A 14,517-nucleotide genomic window follows, 5' to 3' on the forward strand; every position below is an offset into this window, starting at 1 on the left:
CACTCACACATGCTCATTCATAACTTATTTCTACATGTCTTAAACGTATATAGGATGGCATATGAAACATACATCTCGTCCCATCAACACCCTTCACCCCCCCCCTCCTCCCTCTCCCTTTCTCTCTTACTCTCCATTTAATTTCTTATGATGTGTCTCTATATCTATGATATCTACATACTTGTATGACGAAGGGGACAATGTGCAGCATACACGTCGTCCCACCTAACCTCTCTCTCCCTCTCCCCCTTTCTCACTCTCTTGCTCCCCCCCCCTCCCATATCTCTCCCCTCCCACACACCAATTCCCTTCTTTCTGTCGCTCAAAGCAAGCAAATTTATATCAAGCATGAAATGTTATTTTCGTCTATGTTCTCTGCTCATAGGCCAATGCAAATCATATCACATTGGAAATGAATATCAGACACATTAATTCTGCTCATTTAGAAATGGAAATTGAATATTCAACAGCTGTGTAATTAATTAGGGGGTGTTTCAAGAAAATATTTGCGATCAATTGCAAATATTCGGTGGCAATTTTACAACTGATAGATCACCGTTAGCTGTTGCAAATCAGATTAAAGTTCTTGCTTCAAGGAGCAAATTAGCAATCAATCGCTAATTTGCAATTAACTGCAAGACTGTTTTAGGGACCAAAAATTGACTTGCAATTGATCGCAAGTTTCTTGCAACACCCGATTAGAGTTCCGGTAATAACAAATTAAAAATGGAAGTCACAATCATACAAGCATTATCTTATCATTCTAATGAACAAAAGCTGCGAGAAAACCGTAGATACACACCTTAGTACTGTTCAAATGATGGCATGTTGAAATGAGTTCCATGTGAAATTGATTGCAAATCTCAGATATGCCCTTGAGATCGTGACTTGCGAGTGACTCAGATCGATTCGTCAGAGAGATTTTGCTTACCTTTTTTTTCAACGTAACTTATGTTGGACTCCCTTTCCTGGGAGATTCTCTGCATTTTTCCACTATACATAAAAGAAATAAGAAATTATGACGTTGTTATTGTATATCATGGAAATATGAGAATATCAGAAGCTAATCACAAACTAGGATGCGTAATGCCAACTTTTCCTTAATCATAAGACTTTGTGAAAACCAGTTTACCATTGCCTGAGATAATATAGAGATAGGCGTATACAAACCAATTACATGTATACCAAAATAACGGTTTTGTACCCCGAAATCATATAGTTTACATCCCGAGATCATGGTGTCAAAGAATACGTAAAGATTCTGTTTTCATTTTTCTCACTGAAGAAGATTGTGTCCCAGAATGATCGTAGTTATCGTTTAAGACCCCTTAACCTGAGTTTATATTCCGAAAACATGCATGGTATCCATTCATATTTCATAAATGCATGTATATATTTTTGTCATCAGCAGGTGACTTCAAGTTTTCATCTCGTAATACCCTATTGCTACAACACAACCACTGTAGAAGACTGATTATTTCCAAAATTATATCCCTAAAGGCCATCTTACGACTGTTCGCGATCCGATTTTGGAATAATCGCATTTTGCTCATTTTCTGAAAATGTGGATGTAACATATCATTTTATTTGAGACTAAAATAAATTAAAAGAATACTAAAATAACCATTTTCAAAGATTACAAGCCTTTATTTGGGAGTAAAGGCCAAATTAGTTTCAAATTGTAGGCAATCGTACGACTGCTATGACGTCATTACGACTATATATCAAACTTGCTTTTTTTTCTTAGAAGGATGATAGCATAGTCACAAATTTGAACATAGGTATTAGTACGATTATTTCGAACATTACACAGTAAGATATTCCAAGTCTCATTATTAGCATCAAATTCTACTACGTTTTATTCTAAAATTGAGTCGCAGATCAATCGTAAGGTGTGCGGTCGCCTTAAGTTATTCCATTTATTGCTTTAGACCTTAGTTAGTTTTCCGAAATTTCGGTGTCGAAAAAAGAAATAAAAATTTTGTTTGTTTCTGTCTTTGCCTTTATTCAGAGGAAAAAAAATCAGTCGGAGATTATAAGCCTTCGTTTCATACTACCCCCTTGCTCCAACATGACCATTGAAGAAGATTTCGATAATTTCATGAAACAACTAGGGGAAAGCATCTCGGAGGAGGAATTAAAGGCTCTAACTGCAGCTTGCCAGGACGTCATACCAAACGAAGCAAGGGAAAATATCAAAAAGCAGAAGGATCTCTTTAGTTATCTTCAAAAGATTAATCAGCTTAGTCAAGGTAGGGTGAATGTAACGGCGGTTGTGAGGAATTAGATTTTAGGGAGGAGGGGGGGGGGGTGGCTGATAAATTGAAATAAATTGTTTCGAACTTTGAAAGGTAGGAAAGGAATAACAAATTAATTTCATTAAAGCAACATTGAATGGAAAAAGAATTGATAACCAGACATTGTGGCTCAGTGGTGGAGCACCCGCCTCATGAACAGGAGGTCGTGGGTTCAATCTTCGGCGGAGTCATACCAAAGACTTATAAAATAGGACCTTCTGCCTTCTTGCCAGGCGCTCGACGTATAATAATGGAGAAGGGTAATGATAATATGATATGTTCTGCAGGGTCCGCTACAGCTGAGAGTGGCTACCCTTGGTAAATAAAAATCATTATTATTACCATTATTATTATTATCATTACTATTGTTGTTTTTGTTATCATTGTTATTGATTCGTAGTCGGTCTCGAATGTGTGACTGTAGAACTATAACGAGAAAGGGAATGTGGGAACATTAGGAATGGAAGGGAATATAAACAAATAAAAATAGAAAGGGAAAGTAGAAGAAGAAAGGGATGAAGAGAAATGAAGAAAAACGAATAAGGCGAAATACAAGTATCACATTTTCATTTGACCGTTTCACTGGGCGTGTAAACAGAGCGAGCAAAAAAAATCCTTTCAGAATGAAGTTACCTTGTCTGAAGTATTATCATTGATTTATGGATATGTCCTAGTAGAGTTATTCTTAACCATATTTTGGTACCATTTTCATATGATAATCTTTGAGATTTACTTTATCATGACCAATCAATAAACCCATGATTAAACATTCTTCCTTCAGACAAGACAAGGTCACGTCAAACTGGTGGGACATGTTATTCCGACTCCTTTGTAGAGCATGAAGTGATCATGTACAAATTCAGCATGAAAAAATAACTTGTCTTTGAATCTGGATTGTACACTTCTCTCTAACTCTGTCTTCGGCTCTCTATTATTTTTTTTCTCCTGATCTCCTGCAGATAATTTATATTACCTGGAGCACGCCTTGGAGAAGATTTGTCGACCAGATCTTGTTACCATGGTGATGGACTTTCGGGACAGCGCCCCCTCCAGCCAAGACTTAAGCAATGTCATCTCTGGACCAGCTAGAAAATACAAAGGTAATTTGGCGCATGCTATAGCAGATGTTTCTCGTGTTTATTACAAATGCTGACATTAATGGCTCCGCCTTATCGGTTGCTATAGTGACATAATGTAGCTAGTGTATCCGCGATGAGACAAACATCTCGGGATCCTCGCATAGATGATCATATAATATACTACATACATGTATAGAACAAGATGTTGAATGCGTTTCTCGGATGATGAATGTATGGCATTTATATTCGATTCCTGAAATGGGACAGTCATACCAACGAGACTGAAATCCAAACGATTACATTGTTCATCATTCAAAATAGCGTTTTGATCGATGTGCAGTCGTTTTGTAGTGTGACTGCATATAATTATAATGATTGTAGAATGACACATTTGTTCTGAAATAAATGTACATAAAATGTGTCCCATTACAGACTTAAAGGGGTGGTTCAAGCTGAATATATATTTATTGTACAATTAATAGAGTAAAATTCACAAAGCAAATTTCTGAAAATTTGATCAAAATCGGATAACAAAGAGCGAAGTAATTGAATTTTAAAGATTTGCATTATGCATTTTGCATTATTCCGGTGAAACAGTTCAAGGCATGTCTTTATGAATAATCATTAGGTGGGCTGAGGATGTCATATCCCCACTTGTTCTTTTCTTTATTTTATTATATGAAATTAGGTTTATTAAAAAATTTCTAGCAAGAACTAAAACAAATAGATTGACAACTGATTAATAAGTGCATTAGTTATTTATTGCCGCAGTGTATTTCCTCATAATGGACACACATCACTGACACATTTATGAAAAATGAAATATTTATTATTTTATTCCTAAAATAAGAAAAAGGAAAGTGGGGATGTAACATCATCAGCCCAACTAATGAATATTCATCCATCCCGTGCCGCCCCCCCCCCCTCCTTTGGGAGCCTTAATCAAAATGTTTAATGTAAATATACCGTTTTTACCCAACTGTGCCCCCCCCCCCCGAGTGAGAACTTATGACCTTTTTTTTGGGGGGGGAGCTTGTCAAGTTGTCATCGGGAAAATGTGCCCCCCTTGAAAATTTTGGATTCGCCCTTGAGTATATTCTTCGTATATTGATACCCTGCAAAGGGGAAAATAGTCAACAGGTTATTTGGTAAATTATATTGTCGGTGTTCTGAGAGTATAACAAAGGCTTTTAATTCAAATCATTTGCGATTCAAAGGTAAGTCTTTAGGATTAAAATTCATTCCGAAATTCTGTCAAATCCATGTAAGTTAGAGGGTGTGGCCTTAAAGTGCGTTGAGATGGCGTGAAGATTATAGTTGCGCAATTTCGAATATAGTAATGAGATTGCATGCAAGGATATTAACGAATACGCCAAAAATAGAAGAAATACAACCACAAAACTCCGATAAATATGCTTAAGCACACCAATTTCTGCCTTTGATTATTTAATATCGATTTTCCTTATACTCTCTTCTGTCTAGCCGTCCACGAAACTGTGCCAAAACAATCGTTTTTGGTTGCTATTCTAAAAACAGATGTTAGAAATCCAACGTTGACATCGATTTTTAGCTTGAACTCCGCTCACGTTGTAATGATCGAATGAATCATGTACACAAGGACGGCGCTATAAGGAAGGGGCGATGGATGCCTTATGATTTTCAAGAAGTGAAAAATATACGAGTAAAGACAAGAAAAGAAGAGGAAATTGAAAAAAAAGAAGCAAGAAGAGTATATACTTCATTTCATTAACTTTTTCAATAAAAAAAGAAGGGGCATCCAATTTAAGTCTTTTAGGGAAATATTGCATTAATCGAAATACCTGTAACATTGGCAATCATGAAGTGAATATTTCCGGTATACGGATAAAAGTCATCTGAAACGATCATTATTCATTAGATTGTGCAACATGGAAACATGGCATGATATTTCACAGCAATTTTGTGTACATTAACCTGCAAATAAATCGTCACATTTCAGCGAATCGTGCAGTGCGCTCTGATATAACCATGGGTAAATAATACAGGTAAGAGTCTAGCTGCATTGTAATAAAGGACAGTATTTCACTATGAATTGGAAAATGTAGGTAATAATGACTGTTTACCATGTCTGGCGCCAAAATATCATGTTATCCATCGAATTTGCTCATAATGATAATCTAAATAAAGCTCACGCTTCTTGCTGTGTTAACATGAACCATGTTTACTGCACACTGTTGATGCTTTTAATCCACTGTCATAATCAGAGGTGTTTCTCATGAAGGCCTTGATGAGGATTGATGCCTAAGTCACACCGGCACGATCGACCTCAAAAATACAAAGGCTCTTACGTTATTTCCGATGGCATACCACCGGTCGGTTGGGACATGTTTCGTCGCGGTGTGACTGTGCCTTGCTATAATCTCTTTGCTGTATTTAGATGATCATTATGTAGATTACGGTATGATTTCAGTTTAATACATGAGTAAATAACAATATGGCCTATGCATTATAAATGAGAGAGACAAAAAAGAGGCAATTTTAATGTTAAGGCAATATAATGCAAAACATGGTTTGAGGAGTGAGGTCGAGATTGAAAGGAGACAGAAAATGTTGGTCTTTTCTCCGACCCCTTAGTTAAACGCTATATTTATATGAAGATGGTGATAATTATGAAGATGAAAGTATTAATAATAATACTAATAAAACACAAATGATGATGATGATAATAATAATATTAATAATAATGATAATATTGATGATGGGGGTAAAACATAATACCATCCAGGAAACACCATGGGATCCATGGAAAGCAAGAGAGAGAGAGAAAAGGAGAGAAGGAGATCAAATTAAAGATGGAAGGAAATGACGTGAGCAAGCACTCAAGTACTTAACACAAAATCCTTGCACATATCTGAAGATATATGAAATAATAAGGGAAATGAAATGTGAAGCTTACAAGACCTACAGCTAAAGAGACAGAAGAATGTAAATGCAGAGGGGGAGACACACAGAGAGATGGGATGGGTGGGTGAGGGAGTAGAAGAAAGGAGGAGAGGGGTGAGAGAGACAGAAGGAGAAAGATGGGAAATGAGTGGGGGTGAAAAAGCAGAAAAAAGGGGAGGGGAGCGAGGGGGGGTAGGGGTGAACGCAAGAAAGGACGAGAAAAAAGACATACATGTGGTACGTGGAAACATACATTATGTCCAGGGACCTACTTCTTGAAAATTCATAATGCGTATGTTATGGCATCCAGGTACGTCATCAACGATGCAATTGAAAGCACGTCCCTCGATCTCGCTTCTAGTCGTGTAACTTAAAGCCACTCCACTTCAGTTCAGTTGCTAGATGTAAAAAGAAAAAAAGATATTAGAATGTGTTCAATTGTGATTATTACAACAACGTGAACAATTATGATAAGAACAGTGATGAGGATGATGACGATCATGGTAATCATGATAATGATGACGACGATGGTGCTACTGGTGATGATGAAAATGATGATGATAGTTGTGATAATGATGATGATAGTATAATGGTGGTGATGAAAATGATGATGATAGTGATGATGATGATGATGATGGTTATGATGAGTATGATGATGATAAATGATGATGATATATGATCATGAAAATAATTATGATGATGGTATAATGGTGGTGATGAAAATGATGATGATGATGATGATGATGATGATGATGGTTATGATGAGTATGATAATGATGAATGATGATGATATATGATCATGAAAATAATTATGATGATGATGATGGTATAATGGTGGTGATTACACCCCTATGTATGGTAATTTACCCTGTATGCCAACTCGTTTGCATGATTCAAACATACCTTCCAATAAAAAAAGATGCGAGACTGGATTGCCGCAACTTCTTTGCCCTGTTTGCTTCCATATTGCTTGTCACTACACTCAGATCAGACTGATAAAAAAGTGAGCAACTTGAACAAGTAATCCAGGAAATGAGCAGCCCAGCTCAGCGTGCGTTGCCAGGTTAAATCTTCACAAAATCCCCACCCAGACGACACTTAAAATATCCCCAAAGTTGCCAAATTTTGACAGAAAATCCCCGAATTCGTTTTTCATAAAACTCAATATTATTTTCATTCCCAAATATTTATTTTTCATCCCCAAAGACTTCAACAATCCCCCATTTTTTTTTTTAATGTGGGGATTTGGGGGATGAGAATCGGCAACGCTGGCCTAGCTTGTCACTTCGGCGGTGGCCCGTGTCCTCAAAAAAGCTGATGGGGGGGGGGGTCAAGGGACTCTGTGACATTTGTTCGCCCAACCCCCCCCCCCCCTCCCCCCAAAAGAAATAATAATAGTAGTAATAATAATAATAAATGAAATAAATACATAGAAATAGAATAAAATGAAATTACAAGTTAAAAAAAAAAAGATAAGATTTTTAAAAATGGTTCCCGGATTTTTTTTTTGTAGGGGGGTGCAACCCCCCACCCCCCCCCCCTCTAGATCCGCTTCTGCACTGTGGGACACATAGGTAAATTGGTAATTTTGACAATTTTACCAACCCCATTTCCCCCTCTTTTCTTCTTTCTTTCAGAAATGAACAAAGACACTGGCGAAGTCCCCGAGGAAGTTCTGACTGGATTAGCTAAGATTGAACTAGCCCCACCCCCACTCAATGCTGATAGACGGAAAGGAAGAGATACGAGATAAATAGACTGCCCCCAGTTAAATAATCATTCTAAAAATATCTTATTACTGTACAATTATAACTATTGGAAATCTTTTTTATATTGATATTATATTGAGAGTGTTTTATTAAGGTAAGTAGTATGTTTATGTATTTGAATTAGTATTTAATGCATCTTGCCCTTGTTCTATTTTGGTACTGAAACTATTTATAACAAGCAGCACTTTTTTAAGGGTACTAAAATTATACTGCACCTAAAAATATAATTGTCCTTTATTAATTTGCAGCACTTTCACCATAATGCGCATAATTTATGCTGATTTTATATTGATGTTCTTATGACCGTTATTGGTCCTGGCAAGCCTATGCCAGGTCATCTGCTGAGGAACTTAATAAGTCGACATTTATTTTCTTTATTAGTTAAAATAAACTGTAGCTGGAAAGCTGATCTTGAATTAAAATCGTTGACAGAGTTGTAAGTCCACTAATTGCATTTAGGCCCATTATTATAAGCACTCGTGTGTATTGAATTACGATGTATCATTCTACTTTTACATGTTTTATACTGAAATGAATATTTAAAGAATTTGTTGCCCCTTGACCTCTTTTTGCGTTAAGTCTTAAGTCCACACCAAGATGTGCATAATAATAAGATGTTGTGTGTAATTACGAGGAACTTAAACTTGTCGTAACTGTTCTTCTTTTACAACCATTTTTTATGACATTTTCATTGTTATGTTTCCTGGATTTTTTTTTCTTCAAATAAGTTTTTGTTGGGGTGGACGTATACTTTAATCTACTGGGCATTCATGTTTGCTTTACAATGACGACTAACAATAACTCTGAAATCAGCATGTCCGAAATCGAGCCACAATACCACTTTAAGAAAATAGGCTTACACTCTATAAAGTATTGGTCAAACCATGGACCTACAACAAACCAATGTGTTGGTAAATAATGTGTAGTATCGAAAAAAATATGGTCAAACCAACCAATCTATTGTTTGAAATCTACCAGAATTTTGATTTATGTGTGTGTGTTTGAGTTTGTCAGACGTGTATCAATCAGATATGATTATTTACGTCTGGGACCGACCTTTAACGTCACCATCCGAAAGACATGACCAGGGCTCGAACCTCGAACCTCTGCATCAATTTGTAACTTCCCCACAGCTTGGATTATAGGCGCACGCCACAACGCCCAGTTATTTTGATTTGTGTTGATATTTACATATATTTATATCGATATTTATCAGTCTGGTACATAATTTCACGAAAAGATATGCTACTTGACCAAACCTATAATACTGTAATAATCAAGAAATAAAAAAAAACATTTTGTTGCGAATTATTGTGCATTATTGGCTGCCATCTTCATTACGGCAATTCTTCTGTAGCAACAGATCGATTTGAATAACAAGTGAAATATAAAACAATCATAATAATTTCTTTAAAAATAACAACTATGACATGAAACATTTGTGTGTACTTTACACGTATATTCCTAAAATGTACATTATGCAAACCGATCGATGATAAGACACACTTCAAATACTATTTCTGCATCTGTTCTCATTTAAATGTGAATAATGATTTATTTTGAAAATATTAATTTCCACCTTAAGTAATGTAAAATATGTTTTTACTGCTTCTTGATTATGCGGAGTCTCCTTGGCGGAAAAATGGTGAATCAATTTACCTTATCATCAATAGCACAAGCAATGAAGTAGGCCTATTTATTACGTCGACATAAGATATCGAGTCATTAGTTTGTACACTTTGCAACCGAATTTGATGAACATTTTTCCCATAATTGCTATACTTGCACATTTTTTTTTTAACGATTGCTGTTTGGTGGATTATACTAGGCCTTCAAGAGCTCACTTATTTTATTTATAAAGCCTTATGCTCAAACGTTTATTATATTTTCGCATGTTTAAATGTTTTATTACTTGCAGAATCTTGTGTGTAATAATGGTATGTACAATGTGCATTATTTTAAATATCAAAGAAATGTTTAACCAGGTGTGTCTGAAACACTTCCAAATAAATTCACATTCACTGTGTTCTATACTTAACGTAGATGGCGCTAGTGATGTTTTTCCCTGTTCGTACAGAAATTGATACATTTGGTTAAAGAGTATAGAGATACGGAATATCAAATAGCGTTTAAAAAGGGGAAGCTGGGGTGCACTTAAGAAAATGGGAACAAATCAATGCATACCTTTCTTAATACTATGGATGTATTGATTGCTTGGGGAGGGGAGGGCGGGGCTGTGGGTGGTGGTGTGTTGAAGTGAGCTTGTGTGAGTGTCTGAGGAGAGAGATGGCGGGGGAGGGGGTATGAGGGTAAGGTGCGTGTGTAGAGACGTTTTAGGATAATAACCTTCCTCTAATTAACCTTAAATTCTTTTATCTTTTTTATTTCTTGTACATGTACAATATGTGCAAAACAGATTATTTCTTTTCTATTCAGGGAAAAAGTCATCTTTTACAATTTTTTTGGTCGATTGATATGGGTTTTTCCCCTTTGCTTTGACGTTGTTATAGAAGAGAAATTTGGCAGTTTAACGTCATTTGTAATCATTTCAATAATATTTGTAAAATCATTGATATTGATTATATTTATTTATTTGATTGGTTATTTATTGTATACATGCAAAGAATCTGTATTTATATGAATTGTGACTACACTTATTTATTCAAAAGAGGAAGAAAATAAAATATAAAAAAAGTTGCTGTTGGCAGCTAAACAAAGGGAGCGTTTCATCAACCCTGATTCTTTGTGCGACAAGTTGTCAGATCTGACATCTTTCCTTGATAAAACGTTCGACAATCCTTTCGTGAAACGCTCCCCTGGAACCGAAGCAATAATTATCATGCATGCATGCATGCACGCTTGTGAGAGTGCGTTGGAGATGTGTGTGTGTGTGAGGGTGTGTGTGTGAGAGAGAGAGGGGGGATGCTATTATGGGAATAGGTTAGATATAACATTATTTAATATCTTTCTCTATTAACACGAGTGAGAACAGTAAGTTTGGAAAGTCAAAGTTAATTAATGTATGGAACAGAGCGAAAAAATAAAATAATGAAAAAAAAGGGAACAAGAGAGAGACACCCCATTTATATATCATAAAGTATATAAGAGCTAGCATAAATTTATATCATAAAAGATATGTTATTATTATCATCATTATTACTATTTTACTATTGTTAGTAATAAAGGTAAATAAATAAAAAAAGGATGTCTTTTTCACGATAGGGCACGTTACGTACGTAACGTGATAAGGGTGTCAAAAACACGAAAATTATGAAAAAGGGTATCTATTTCGCTAGGAAAATTACGTGTTAAGGGTCGAATTTGCGGGGATGATTAAACAAAATTAAAATGTTTTTTTAAAGGATGTCCTTTTTGCCCCAACACTTCGTGTTTAGAGTCCGATTTGCGCGAGGTGTAGAAGGTGGGGTCGTACTAACCAAATAAGGTAAAGCGGACGACCGAAGGACCCGTAACAATAAAACATTCCTGTACTTGTTTAGGGGTTCATTTCAGGAATATTTGCCAAGAGTATCGATTTGTTTACTATACTTCACACGCCAATACTTGTTAAGGGGTGCATTTTCAGAATATGGAAATTACGTGTTTAGGGTGCTTTTCGAGACCCCATGGTCGCGCATGGTATCCACTCGTGAATGGAAGTGCCCCCCCCCCCCCCGGGTTAAACACGCATACTTATAAGATGGGTCTATATAGATATGCTCTTCAAAATGTATAACTTGATATTTTTTCTTCAAAATTAGCATTCTACTCGCTATTTAAAGAGAGCTAAGTCAAAACTAATTTCACACAGTAAAACCTTGTTTGAATTAGTCCCGGGAAATAATCAAGTAAAATAAGGGAAACTAGAATAGGGAGATGACAACAGGGAAAATAAAATAAACAGAGAAGGGCCTTTGAACAACGACGCATTAAAATCAATCAAAATTGATGTTTAAATTAAAAAAAATATTGTTTATCACTGTGATTGAGGAAAATCGCAATATTATGATTTCAAATACTGTGGAGAGATCAGAAACATAACGAACCAAAAGATAAAATGGGGCCATTGGGCAAAATTTATAATAAGTTGCGAGCGAAAGAAACGGGCATTTTTTGTTACATTACTCTAATTTTGTGATTTTTTTTTCATATTCAGAACTTTACCCTTCTCTCTTTCTTTTTACTTTTTTCTTGCCCCCTTAAACGCTAAAATTCAAAAGCTGCTTTTATGCAATATTTTCAATCAACAATCATTGTGTCACAGTCAAAATTCTTCAATATCGCCATCTAGCGTCAGTAATGTGAAAGGTCGCAGCTGGGCTTCGCAAGCGAGCTGCTCAGAAGAACTTGTGGTCCCATGTACCGAAAAAGACGTTATCTTGTCTCAACGAGGGTGGTAGCTGGGATTGAGCTGCCAGCGCCGTTCATTCTCGACGTCTGCCAAGCTCGAAGACTTGACCCGATGATCTCTCATCTCAGCCTGTGAGCCACTTGTTAGACATTCATCTGCTACGCTTAAAATAGGTAGAGTCTACATCATCTTCTCCTATCTCTTTCTCATATTCATACACATGATAAACTAGAAAAGCAGCAGTCATTTTCAGATTGAACAAAAAATAGCGCCCAAGCGCAAGCCTTGCCACGGGCAAGCCCAGGCCCAGTCCAACTCCAACTCCAAGACATGACTGTCTGCTCTGCGCACCCATTCACTTTTTCCTGGGATTCAGGGATTTTGATATTTTAAGAAACTAAGTTAAAGGCTGTATCTTGAGGCTGTCACATATGCCCAAATTCATATTTTCCCATCATTTTGAATCAGTTTTTTCGAATGAATATACGAGTCGATATGTAATTGTATTGCATTTATAATTTAAAGTTCATGAAGTTTGTGTTAGTTGCATATCGTAAATATCACTCATTCCAGGGGCCGCGGAACCGGGGGGGGGGGGGGTGGGGGGGGCTGAAGCCCCCCACTTTTTTCCAAAACCGTGTGCAAAAACGTAGAAATTACCATCTAATGATGCTAATTGTGATTTTTAGCATGGTCAGCCCTAGACAGCTGGCAGCCGTCTGTTTCGAGGAGTTTTTTAACATTTTTTTTATTTTTTTAATTTCTCCTCGTCGACAACGAAGTTCAGCTGAACAACCAACATAACAGAGACCGAAGCTTTTGGTCTAGGACAGCCCCCCCACTTTGAAAACCGTTCCGCGGCCCCTGCATTCAATGAACAAGGTTTATGAATGATTATAACCTTGTTCTCAGTTACATCTCTATGTGTGGCAAAATAAGGTTGCCAATGTTTGGCTTATTTTCTCTTTTTCTTTTGGACTAATGCTTGATTTTTTACACTGTCAGTTTCCATTACAGCTTTTCATTATATAGCTTGGCTCTTAACAAGTAAATTTGATTCTTTAAATTATTTTCTTTTCTTTATTAAAAATAGTGCTTGAATAATGAAAATTTTCTTGCCATATTGTGGTCAGTTCCCCCATGTCTGCGCTTTCTCCCAAGTCTGCGCTTTCTCCCAAGTCTGCGCACCCGCGTATCTGCCCGATTCTAGTAAAAGAAGATACGCAACGAGCGCGAACTTTACACACGCAATACATCGACAGGTATTCTTTAAAAAATGTGACTCACAATGGTGGAAAAATATTGAATTCAGGGTCTTTCATGTGACAGCCTCAAAATGCAGCATTTGTCATCCCCGAATCGTGTGCAAAGTGAATGAGTGCGCAGACATGGGGTACCATTTTTTTTCAATCTGAAAATGACTGCCTGAGGTTTTTTCCAAGAAAATCATATATTTCTTTCAATTTTTTATGAGATATTTGGCACACTAACTCATTATGATGTAAGGAACATTATCAACTGAAAGATTTTGTGAAATAGGAAGAAATTCATGTTAAATCTTAACTCAAATTGTTAGGTGCGCAGACTTGGGGCCCACTATCATACTTTCCACCAATAGAGGGCGTACACAAAAATCTGCCCAAAATTCAAGTTTTTGAGCACTATGGTCAATACAAAAATTATTCTTAGTTACTAATGAAAATTGAATTGCAACTGTATAGAAATTAATAATTTTGGCCACAAAAATGATATTTTAATGATTTTTTAAAGTGTGTGCTCTATACAGCATTGGCATACCACACCTGTAGATTTCCCCACAGGCAGGGTGGTTCGTAGCAGTGAACGAGTGCTTCTTATCTTAGTCTCTAAGAATACACTACTTACAGTACTACTAACACTTGGAATCATGCAGATAAGTGTGTGCATGTGCACAGAGTATTGTATCATGTATGGGAACTGTGCAGACTTGGGGGGGAACTAGCCATAAAGTTTTTAATCAAACTTTTTCTGGGAATTTGAGCAGTTTTTACTTTGAAATGAATCATGATCAATGATGTCTTTTTGATTTTTGGCAGTTTTTATATTTTGTTTTGATGTGA

At 36.4% G+C, this 14,517-nt stretch overlaps 2 protein-coding genes across 2 annotated transcripts in view; both read left to right on the forward strand.

Moving 5' to 3' along the window:
* Positions 1-8,992, forward strand: part of LOC121420248 (astrocytic phosphoprotein PEA-15-like) — a 30,768-nt gene extending 21,776 nt beyond the window's left edge. The window contains exons 3-5 of the mRNA XM_041614817.1: positions 2,012-2,252; positions 3,257-3,397; positions 7,936-8,992. Of these exons, the coding sequence (XP_041470751.1) occupies positions 2,072-2,252; positions 3,257-3,397; positions 7,936-8,051 (438 nt within the window). The 5' untranslated portion in view covers positions 2,012-2,071 and the 3' untranslated portion in view covers positions 8,052-8,992. The remainder of the gene's footprint in view (positions 1-2,011; positions 2,253-3,256; positions 3,398-7,935) is intronic.
* Positions 8,993-12,364: 3,372 nt separating this feature from the next.
* LOC121420249 (vang-like protein 2-B) overlaps positions 12,365-14,517 on the forward strand; it is a 39,275-nt gene continuing 37,122 nt past the window's right edge. Inside the window, exon 1 of the mRNA XM_041614818.1 lies at positions 12,365-12,591. The gene's annotated coding sequence lies outside the window, so the exon portion shown is untranslated. The remainder of the gene's footprint in view (positions 12,592-14,517) is intronic.

The sequence above is a fragment of the Lytechinus variegatus genome, chromosome 8 (genome assembly GCF_018143015.1).
Source record: "Lytechinus variegatus isolate NC3 chromosome 8, Lvar_3.0, whole genome shotgun sequence".
In the NCBI taxonomy this organism is placed as follows: domain Eukaryota; kingdom Metazoa; phylum Echinodermata; class Echinoidea; order Temnopleuroida; family Toxopneustidae; genus Lytechinus; species Lytechinus variegatus.